The sequence below is a fragment of the Rattus norvegicus genome, chromosome X, assembly GCF_021556685.1.
Source record: "Rattus norvegicus strain SHRSP/BbbUtx chromosome X, alternate assembly SHRSP_T2T, whole genome shotgun sequence".
Taxonomy (NCBI): Eukaryota; Metazoa; Chordata; class Mammalia; order Rodentia; family Muridae; genus Rattus; species Rattus norvegicus.
In genome coordinates, this window is record NC_141554.1 from 41223294 (window position 1) to 41235427 (window position 12134).

Here is a 12134-nt window from a genome sequence, read left to right on the forward strand (position 1 = left end):
GGGACCAACAACTAGACAACTTCAGAGAATGATTTTGAGTTGCTGTACCCTAATTAGGCTGTCTGCATTATTCTGCTCCCCTCAAGACTCAAAGATCTTTGTGGAAGAGGAGGCAGAAAGGTTCTAGCCAGAGGTGGAAAAGGAGTTCCATCAGACATTTTCCCAGAAACAGAGTGGACAAACTCATGAACTCAGAAAGACTTAAACAGACTGCACAAGAGTAATATAAGCTCAAACCTGACAAACTATTAGCATGACTGAGGGAAATTGGGCACAAATTTCCAGTCCTCAAAAACTGATACAACAACTGATAGCTTCTAGGAAAAGGAAATCAAGTTTTCTTTAATGAAATAACACTGGGTGTATCAAATGCACTCCAAACCAGGCTTCATGTTCAATGGATGGCTAACAAAAGTCAGATACTCATTTTATATTCTTTTAATTTTTTTTGAGAGCAACAATATGAAGTTTTCTGGATAGGGCAGCAGAAGATGATTTGAGAGGAGTTAAGGGAGTGGAAAGAATATGATGAAAAATTCTATGAAATTTTCAAAGAATAAATTAAAGCCTTTAAACACAGAAAAATAATTTTAACCAAACATGCTGTAAAAATCAAAGTTTTACATATGGTACAATCAAGAAACTGCCTCATTTTCTAGACGGAAGGCTATGGTCTAATTCTCTCCAAGAGAGAACAAACAGCAATGCTGGAGTAGCACAGTAAAATTTTCTAGCAGTTCAACTATATTCTATATTTGTTTCTTTAAAGCAGAAGAGAGTCTTTCCTTCTTAAACATTACGCTACCATTCAATATAGATAAATTAATTTAACTTTCCAAATCAAAATAGAAAAAGCAATCACCTGGGGCTCCTTGGTCATGTTTTCCAGGTCTGGCTTCATCTATCCCAGGTTTGATGAATCCTCTGCCCTTGGGTTTTTTCCAACCTGTATTGGATATGAAAAGTAATACATAAAAATGGTTTACATTTAAAATTAAAACACATTATGCTCAGGTATGAATGCCAAATAAAACTTCCTATAATGAAGCACAAACTCTCTTATGTTATCACGAAAAGGTGACCACACACTGGTGATACACTGTTTCAGTTGCTTGGTAAACTAACTGAGACCAGTTCAATGCTTCATGTGAAGATCTGTCATGTTCAATGTATCAGTCCTCACAGTTTTAAAAGAGAGATTTTGGTATCAACACCTTCACATTTTGGTTATGAGTTAAAAGGGATTTTAAATAGCAAAAAGTACCAATTCTAATTAAAGAGTTTATAGGGTAAGAAATGAAACAGAAATAAACTCGTACATGTACATACCCTAATATAACTGTGTTCAAAGATTAACTACTATTATTTTATGGGCTTTATTTTATAAGTTAAAGAAACCTATAATTATACTTTGTGCTCAAAGGTATTCATAAACAAGGCAAATGTTAACAAATATACCATCTTTTTTTACTGCATTTTTATTGTACTTCTACTCACCAAAAAGGATGTAATCTATCTTTAGTTACTAGGATAAATATAAGATCATTTAACTTTTGCCAAAACTCTGCACTTTATTTACAACTCACTTCAACTGTATATACCAGACTCTTCATATTTCATTCTTAACAACTAGCTTACACACCATGTTCAAAACTCCCAATTTAAAGAACTCTCATAATGTTACTCAGATTATTGACATCATCATTCAAGATTCCAGCTAACACTCTGAAATGGTTATTCTTGGCAATTTTGGAACTCTTCTATCTCCAAGACAAAAGAGTCTTTCTGTCCACTTTCTTGCCTTCTTGCTATCTTTAGTTTCAGAACAACTTACCATGTTTTACACACTCATTGCAAAGTTTAACCATAGCTCCCCTGTTTTCATCTAATCCTTTAGACCTCTTTCTCAATTCCTGATGAAACTTGCACTCAACTGCCCACCTTAATCAATGCCTCTAAATGATATCCTATCCACCTTCAACACTCTTGAGCATGAGTCAGCTCTCACCTCCAAGTCATTAGTCATCTACTTTCTCTAATCAAAAGCAACAGAATAAAGATTAGCACTCTAGTTTTGCAGAGAGCTAGACTGTAAGCATTCTGACGGTTATATATGGTCTCTTTCACATATTCTTCTTTGCTTAAAAAAAACTAACCACAGAACATCAAAACCAATGTTATCATACAGCTGTGTGGGATAGACATGGTTCACTCTCTGTAACATACTTGACAATCTCAATAGAAGAGTGCCAGCTGTAACTGATTCCTAAGTACTTTTGTATAATGTTTTATTCTGGTTAAGTCCCCACCTCTATCTCTCTTCTCCACTCAGCTAAGCAGTCAACACAACTCTTTACAGGAAAGTAGAGTAATGGCTGTCTTTGGGAATGACCTGAGTTATTCCAGTTACATCATCTTACAACTCTGCCTGGGGCCGAGGAGGTGGTTAAGATGCTGAGAGTACTTGCTTCCCTTCCAGAAAACAAGTGTTCACTTCTAACACCCATACCAAGTGAATCACAACTAACTGCCCATAACTCTAGCTCCAGAAACAGTCAACGCCCTCTTCTATCCTCTGGGGATACCTGCATCTACGTGCAAATCACCCCTACCCTCCTCACACAGACACACTTCAGATAAATAAAAAACATTCAGATAAATAAAAAAAATTAAGTTTCTACCTCAATAGCCAAGTCCCCAAATAGTTAAATGGTAAAAGGATTCAAAATTCCAAAACAATAATTTCCAATTTGATTCAATGAACAGAAGAATAAATTCACCCAGTCTGTTCAGAGAATGGGAAACTCAGTAACTTACATAAAAAATAAAACCAAGAGTAATTCTGAATAAAAAGAGTTAGGCAAAGAAAACCAAATAAATCATAATTTATTTGACTACTGGCCCCCGGCAGAAATGAGGAGATATAGATCTGAGTGAAGACTATGAGTGTGGCAGGACAAACAAAGATATAGATCCAAATGAAGACTATGAGTGTGGTAGGACAAACGAGGATTTTTGTTTAGAGTATCACACCTCATATATTTTGGTGGCTGGGGGATTAAATTACAAGTTTCATAATTCATTTATAAATAAGGGAAAGAATGTGCAACAAACTCAATGGCCATAAGAATAGTTATAAAATCAATCATGCATACCAACAAAAAAATGTTATGAATGGGGTGTGGGATTGGCTTTAAGAATAGAGATGAAATTGTGGGGAGGGATATCTAACAAGAAAAGTCTCCAGAAATATCATATGGAAACCTACTGTAATAGAAAGTCCCAGAAATAATTATACAAAAATAGTTAAAGCAGAGGGACTATGTAATAGAGGGACACCTGCTCCCTCCATGACACCATTTGTTGCCTAATAAAATCCAGATTTAGAAATGGGTAATCACTTTCTAAAGTGCTGGTCAATGGTGTCCCATAGACTCTTCCTGTAGGCCACTGGTAATGCTATTGGTTCTTTACTAAAACTTGACAGTAAATCTAAAGGTGGTTTTAATTTGGGGAATGCACTATAAACTTATGTCATAAAACATGCAAAAACTTAAAGGGTGCATGCATAACTTGAAGATTTACCCTTACTGTCTATGTTTCATAGTGTCGAAAGGTGCTATGCACTATCAGAGTTGCAAAGGATTAATCAATCTGACTCATATACCTTGTGGTGTACAAAAATCAACCTTCCTACAAAATATACTGATGCAAAAATAGCACAGATGTTATGGGATTAACAAAACACTCTTTGACTGGATTTAAAACTTCACTCTATTAGATGGACCCCCATACCTGACACTGTTAATCAGGTAAGAATCTATGATTAGATAGGTATAAAATCTTAAGGGAAATCATACTAGTATGATTCTTCCGAACAAACATAAAAATAAAATGACTCCTATGACAGATTGCTATACTCACTGATCAGTGCATCACTCAAGCATCATCAGACAATCTCTTTACAGTAGTTGATAGCTAAAGACAGTGACCGATAAGTAGACAACATGCACAGAACAAGAGACTGCAGTGCTCAACCTTAAATGAGATGTCTGTTTCAAATCCCTCCCCTCAAGGCTAAGAAATCTATATTAAAGAACAGGCAGAGTTAGTTGAATTAGAGCTGAAAAAAGACTTCCATCAGACAACATTTTTTAAAAACACAACAAAGAAGAGGCACATGCCTTGTACGAATTCAAGCCTGACAAAAATCCCAGAATGGAGCAGAGAAATGGGCAAAGATCCCACCCCTAGCTAAGAATTGATAGCTGTTGGGAAAGGGAAAGTCCATTTTCTTCAATGTAGTAACACTGATTATACCAACCATTAATAAACAAAACCATTAAACAAAAATAATTAAAATCAATATTGCCACATAAATGAAGATTTACAGACAGAAAAATTTCATATGATCAGAAAATAGTATAATTCTCCAAAAGGATGCTTTAAAACAACCAGAGACATTGGATTAGAACACTAAAAATTGTGGCAATTTATCATTGGGCTACTTTCTATAGACTTTCATGAAACGGAAGAGTCTTTCCTTCTGAAACACTACACCATTATTCAGTGTGCAGGAATTATCCTGTAAATCAGTATGGTAAATAAAAGCAACCACCTGGAGCTGCTTGGAAATCTTTCAAAGTTCTGTCTTCATCCTCAAGTGTGTCGGTGAATACACTGCTCATAGTTTTTTCTGCAGCTTCTAAGAAGTATGAAATAAAAAATAAGAATGATGTATATTTAAAGCAAGAACACATTATGTCCTTTTATACATGCCAAATAATAAAGCTTCTTATAATAAAACACAGAATCCCTTAGTGTTGTCAATAAAAGGCTACCATCAAGTGATATGCAGCTTCCAGTTGCCTGCTAGCCCAATTCTGACAATTCATTTGCAAGGAATACCTACCTGGATATTTATATCTATTGTCCATAGTTAACAAGAGAAAAATAGCTCAGTCAATACCTTCACAATTTCAGTATTAGCAAAAAACTAATTTTAAGTAGGAAACAGAACTATTTCTAAATAAATTTCTTTGCAGGGTGAGGTAAGAAATATACATATTCAAACCTCAGTTACTCAATTTTGAGGGTTTATCTCATGACACAAAACAGTCTACAGAATTGCTTCTTCTGGATCAATATACCATGCATATAAAGTGAATAAACAGAACACATAAAAACAACTGCCCCATTTTTCTGGAACCGTTTTATTCCAGTTCTTTTGTTCACAGAAAAGAATGTAGTCTATATTCACCTACCAGGGCAAATAAAAGATTTTTAAATGATTTCAGAAAACTTAATTGCTACCATAACTTTATCTATCATTCAACATTCATTCAACTTTACTCACCAGACTATTATTTCACTTTTAACAACTGTCTTACACTCCATATTCAAAAAGAAAATTCTTTCAAATATAAAATCATTTAACTGCCAATATAACTTCATGCTTCTTTAACTAATTCACCCATATAAACCAGACTTTTTAATTTTAACAACTACCTTCCATCCCTGGTTCAATATGTCTACTTTTAGAACTACAGCAATGTTATTCACATTCCTTTTTTTTTACATTGTCTCACTTTCAACATTTTCAGGACTTGAGGAGCATCAGAAGCATAACATTGATATTATCACTAAAGAGTCCAGTTAAGGTCCTGAAAATGGCTATTCCTGGAAATTTCAGAATCTCTACCTCCAAGACAACAGTATCCCTTTATCCACACTTCAACTCCCTTGTTATCTTTAGTTTCAGATGATCTGATAATTTTTTACATACTCACTGAGAAGTTTATCAATAATTCCCTCTATTTTCATTCAATCCATTGAGAGTTTCTTCTGGATTTTCTCTATACCTGATGCAACTTTTAGAAGTGTTCACCTCCACCAATACTTCAAAATGAAATATTTCTTCCTACATCAACCTTGAGCAGTGACTCAGTTCCTGCCTCTAAGTCACATTCTCATCTACTTTCTAGTCAGAAATGACAGAATCCAGGTTAGCAAAAAAATATTTTGGGAAAAGAGTTAGTTAGACAGGTAAGATTCTGAAGAGTACATATGTTCTCTATGTCTGTACATTCTTTCTGTGCTTTAAAAAATAAAGCAAAACAGAACTAATCAAAGAATATAAAAACCAATTTTATCATCTCATTGGTGATATGAGCTACATAAGGTCCTCTGTATTATCCACTCTAACATCTATGAAAGAATCCTAGTTTCAACTGACGTCTAAGTATATTCACGTGTTACAATGTTTTCTTCTGTTTTAAGTTCCCACCTCTATCTTGGTCTGCTCCATTCAGTAAATGTTCCAACCTTCTATTTTATACTAAGCTTAAAGGCTATCTCTGGAAGTAAGCTTACATATTCCATTACCACCATCTTAAAATTATATTTGGGCCCAAGAAAATGGCTCAGCATTTCAAATTACTTTCAGCAGCCCTCCCATAGAGCATGAATTCAGTTTCTCCCAACGGAAACTCCCACATCAGGTAGCTCCCAATTGCTTGAAAATGCATTTGCTGATTATCCAATGACTTCTTCTGTCTCTGTAAATGCATGAATGTGAGAAAACACACATGCAAACACACATGTACATATAAATTGTAAAAAATATTTTTACACTCCTACTTCCCACATAACCATATCCAAGACACTGAAATGGTAAAAAAAATGACAAAAAATTCAAAAGTTTACTTTTATGGATTCTTAATAACCCCAAAGTGGGTATAAATGAACAGTTAAATAAATTCAGCCAGTTAATTCCATGATAAAATGAGATTCTCAGCAATGACCATACAAAATTTATCAGGCAGAAGATCTGAAAAAAATATCCAAAGAAAAACTAAATAAATCAAAAATTGAAATCGGTGGATTACTGTTCCAAGAAAGACAGAAAAAGGAGAGAATGGCTTGGAGATGAGAATGGCAGGCCAGATGGGAGGACTATATCACAACTCATCTCCTTCCGTCGGAATCACCAATTACAAAGCACATATTTGTGTGATGATGAAAGTCTTTAAAAAACCAAGTGTCTACAGGCACATTTATAAATGCTGTACAAATATGACTGATATAAAGTAGGTACAGAGAGAGAGAGACAGAGAGAGAGACAGAGAGAGAGACTGAGACAGAGAGACACACAGACAGAGACAGAGAAAGGGACAGAGAGAGACAAAGAGATTGAGATTTAGGAAGTTGGAGGAAGGGAGAGAAGGGTAGAAAAGGAAATGCCAAATCCAGTCATAAAATTGTAATGTTCCCATGCTCGTGGATTGGCAGAAATAGTAAAAATGGCCATTTTACCAAAAGTGATCTACAGATTCAATGCAATCCCCATCAAAATGCCAATCCAATTCTTCAGAGAGTTAGATAGAACAACTTGCAAATTCATCTGGAATAACAAAAAACCCAGGATAGCTAAAGATATCCTCAACAATAAAAGGACTTCCAGGGGAATCACTATCCCTGAACTCAGGCAGTATTACAGAGCAATAGTGATAAAAACTACATGGTATTGGTACAGAGACAGACAGACAGACCAGTGGAATAGAATTGAAGAGGCAGAAATGAACCCACACACCTAGGGTCATTTGATTTTTGACAAAGGAGCCAAAACCATTCAATGGAAAAAAAGATAGCATTTTCAGCAAATGGTGCTGGTTCAACTGGAGGTCAACATGTAGAAGAATGCAGATCGATCCATGCTTATCACCCTGTACAAAGCTTAAGTCCAAGTGGATCAAGGACCGCTACATCAAACCAGACACACTCAAACTAATAGAAGAAAAAGTGGGGAAGCATCTTGAACACATGGGCACTGGAGAAAATTTCTTGAACAAAACACCAATCAATGGCTTATGCTCTAAGATCAAGAATCGACATATGGGATCTCATAAAACTGCAAAGCTACTGTAAGGCAAAGGACACTGTTGTTAGGACAAAACGGCAACCAACAGATTGGGAAAAGATCTTTACCAATCCTACAACTGATAGAGGGCTCATATCCACAATATACAAAGAACTCAAGAAGTTAGACTGCAGGGAGATAAATAACCCTATTAAAAATGGGGTTCAGAGCTAAACAAAGAATTCACAGCTGAGGAATGCCCAATGGCTGAGAAACACCTAAAGAAATGTTCAACATCTTTAGTCATAAGGGTAATGCAAATAAAAACAACCCTGAGATTTCACCTCATACCAGTCAAAATGGCTAAGATCAAAAACTCAGGTGACAGCAGATGCTGGTGAGGATGTGGAGAAAGAGGAACACTCCTCCATTGTTGGTGGGATTGCAGACTGGTACAACCATTCTAGAAATCAGTCTGGAGGTTCCTCAGCAAATTGGACATTCAACTACCTGAGGACCCAACTGTACCTCTCTTGGGCATACACCCAAAAGATGTCCCAACATATAACAAAGACACATGCTCCACTATGTTCATAGCAGCCTTATTTACAAGAGCCAGAAGCTGGAAAGAACCCAGATGCCCTTCAAGAGAGGAATGGATACAGAAAATGTGGTACATCTACACAATGGAATACTACTCCTCTATCAAAAACGATGACTTTATGAAATTCATAGGCAAATGGAGGGAACTGGAAAATATCATCCTGAGTGAGCTAACCCAATCACAGAAAGACATACATGGTATGCACTCACTGATAAGTGGCTATTAGCCCAAATGCTTGAATTACCCTAGATGCCTAGAACAAATGAAACTCAAGACGGATGATCAAAATGTGACTACTTCACTCCTTCTTTAAAAGGGGAACAAGAATACCCTTGGCAGGGAAGAGAGAGGCAAAGATTAAAACAGACACAGAAGGAACACCCATTCAGAGCCTGCCCCACATGTGGCCCATACATATACAGCCATCCAATTAGACAAGATGGATGAAGCAAAGAAGTGCAGGCTGACAGGAGCTGGATGTTGATCGCTCCTGAGAGACACAGCCAGAATACAGCAAATACAGAGGCGAATGCCAGCAGCAAACCACTGAACTGAGAATAGGACCCCCGTTGAAGGAATCAGAGAAAGAACTGGAAGAGCTTGAAGGGGCTCGAGACCCCATATGAACAACAATGCCAAGCAACCAGAGCTTCCAGGGACTAAGCCACTACCTAAAGACTATACATGGACTGACCCTGGACTCTGACCTCATAGGTAGCAATGAATATCCTAGTAAGGGCACCAGTGGAAGGGGAAGCCCTTGGTCCTGCCAAGACTGAACCCCCAGTGAATGTGATTGTTGGGGAGGTGGGTGGTAATGGGGGGAGGATGGGGAGGGGAACACCCATATAGAAGGGGAGGGGGAGGGGTTAGAGGATATTGGCCAGGAAAGCAGGAAAGGGAATAACAATTGAAATGTAAATAAGAAATATCCAAGTTAATAAAGATGAAAAAAATCAACCTTTCTTAAAAATCAACAAAAGGAGAAACCCTAAAACAATTAAAATAAATAAATAAAAATAAAAATAAACGGCATCAAGTATTCAAAAGAAAAAAATTCTAATGCTTATTTTAAAACTCCCCTGTCTCAAGTTAGTGTAAACATTGCTCACCATTTATTTGTCAATTGCGGAAAGGGAGAGTATATGATCAAAATAAAGTATATCAAATTCTCAAAGAAAAGCATTTAAAAAGGAAAACAAATATTTTAAACAAAGTTGCTACTTAAATTGAATTTCTAGGTACATCAGATTTTCATATAATCAGGAAATAGTCTGTCTCTCAAAAGTAGGCTCTTATTAAATAATGAGCATTATTTACTCATCACAATTAAAATCTCTAGCAATTTAACATTGGTCAAACCTTTTGTATTTATTTTCTTAAAACAGAAAAATCTTTCCTTTTGAAAGCACTACACTATTATTCAATGTGTAGAAATCATATTATGAGACAATCACCTGGGCCTGGTACTTTATTTTCCAAAGAAGTGGTTCCAAATTTCCCTGGTCTGGTCATTCCTCTGCCCCTTGGTCTTCTTTCACCTTTGTTGAGAAACAAAATGAAAACTAAAAATTATGGGCACATAAAAGTTAGAATAAATTACATTCCTATGTTATTGCCTAATATTAAAGATTCTTATAATAACATATACACTAATATAGTTCTATCATAAAAAGGCCACAGTCATTCTCATGTGATACATAAGTTTCCAGTTAATTTAGATACTACACTATTAATATTTTATGGGAAGATTACTTGCCAGGTTAATTGTGTATGTTAACAGTTTAAAAACAGATATTCCAGTAAATATGCCTTAATAATTTCCTTAATAGAAAAACTGCATTTTGTGTAGTATACAGTATCAATTCTAAATGAAAAATTTTTATTGCTGGGATCACACACACATACACTTTTGGTATAAAGATAAAATTTTATAGATAAGGGTGGCTATAGCAAAAATTAGGTATCAAATGATCTAATGTTTTTGAAGGTTTTAGAAAAATAAAAACAAGCGAAACTTAAAATTCGCAAAAGGGAAAATGACTAGCCCTAAAAATTACTGAAGCAGAAAATATAAAACAATCAATATTTACTTCTTTGAAATAGAAAGACTGATAAACCTTTTGGTACACTAACTAAAACAATGAATATTGAAATCAGTAAAATTAGAGTTGAAAATGCTAGTATTGCAATATAAAGGACCAAACTCCACAGGACTTGAAAACACAGAAGCCAGGGTTTAGTGATTTAATTTTCTTCCCTGGATTTTATTGATATAAAGATATATCTTGTTTGCCCTCAAAGTAATTACTTTGGACAAAAATAACTGAGTTTTCAATTTCATAGCCTTCAGCCTGCAAGGGAGAATATTCAACCTTTATATATCTTTAAGGGAAATATGCACCAATTATTTGAAAGATTACTTTCTGACAATTACAGAATTGTAATTTCTACTAATTTACACTAATAAAAGTTTAAGAATATCTAAGTAAATAAAAAATCAATACAATTCTATAAACATGAAAAAAGGCAATACATGTTCTATAATGTATCTCTAGTTGTTCTGTATTAGCATAGGAAACTAATATTCCAAGTATTAATTAAAATATTCTAAAGCTTATATAATATCAGCAAAGAAACTGTTAAATCTAAAAAATGTTATTCCTGATACAAAACATCTAGGGAATCTGGGACACTGTGAAAATACTTAACCTAAGAATAGGAATAGAAAAAGGTGAAGAGTTCTAGCCCCAATGACCGTAAAATAGTTTCAAAAAATATTTAGGAAGAAAAATTCCCCAACCTATACAAACAGATGCGTATAAACACACAAAAGGCTTACAGAACACCAATTAGATTGGACAAGAAAACAAAATCCTCCCACTACATTATAATCAAAACACAAAATCTGCAAAACAAAGCAACAATATGAAAAGCAGAAAGAGAAAAAGACCAAGTAACATCCCAATGAGAGAAAGCCAACCCTTGACAGTATTAATGATACTCTGTTTTGTTTGTAGACAGGAGCTCAGCATAGTTGTCTCCTGAGAGTCAAAATAGATAAACAATCTAACCATTTCTGTAAATATCAACAAAATCAACTATTTTAGAGAAACAAGTATTTGATACAAGCATAACATTCCAATTAAGCAGAAAGGAATGTAACTTTTGGAATAGTCATACAACCTGCCCTTTAGCAAATCTGTAGATCTGATCACCTACAAACAGATAATGATGAGGAAAAAAATCTGTACCACTAGTGAACATATACATGTTTTATAATTATTTCTAAAATGATACACTACAACTATTTCTGTAGCACTCATTTTAACGAGAATGACTATTTTATTTTAGTGATGATTTTAAAAAATACAAAGGATGGCCCCTGGGGGAGAGAGCTGTACCCTCAGAAGTGTGGACACTCCAGAGAAGTCACAGGAGATTACCCTCTGCCCCACAGTCCAGACCCAAGAGGGAATCGCATTGTAACAACTGTGCCGGCTGGGTACAAGGACCTAGGAACAATAAGGGACAGGACCCTTTGATTCCTGCCCTCACCTAGACCTGGAAGACAGTCTCCAGGAGCGCTGACACACCTGAAATCAGAGCACCTGTTCTCAGGAAAGGCTGAAAGAACACAGGAAAACAGTTCTGACACAGAGGCCTACAGCA

General features: G+C 35.5%; 1 protein-coding gene across 5 annotated transcripts in view; it reads right to left on the reverse strand.

Annotated features, from left to right (window-relative positions):
• Scml2 (Scm polycomb group protein like 2) overlaps nt 1-12134 on the reverse strand; it is a 154535-nt gene that overhangs the window by 68631 nt on the left and 73770 nt on the right. For all 5 annotated transcript variants that reach the window (XM_087600965.1, XM_087600963.1, XM_087600966.1 and 2 more), the window contains 3 exons: nt 9920-10003; nt 4619-4705; nt 863-946 (listed from right to left, as the gene is read on the reverse strand). In XM_087600965.1, the coding sequence (XP_087457091.1) occupies nt 863-946; nt 4619-4705; nt 9920-10003 (255 nt within the window). The remainder of the gene's footprint in view (nt 1-862; nt 947-4618; nt 4706-9919; nt 10004-12134) is intronic.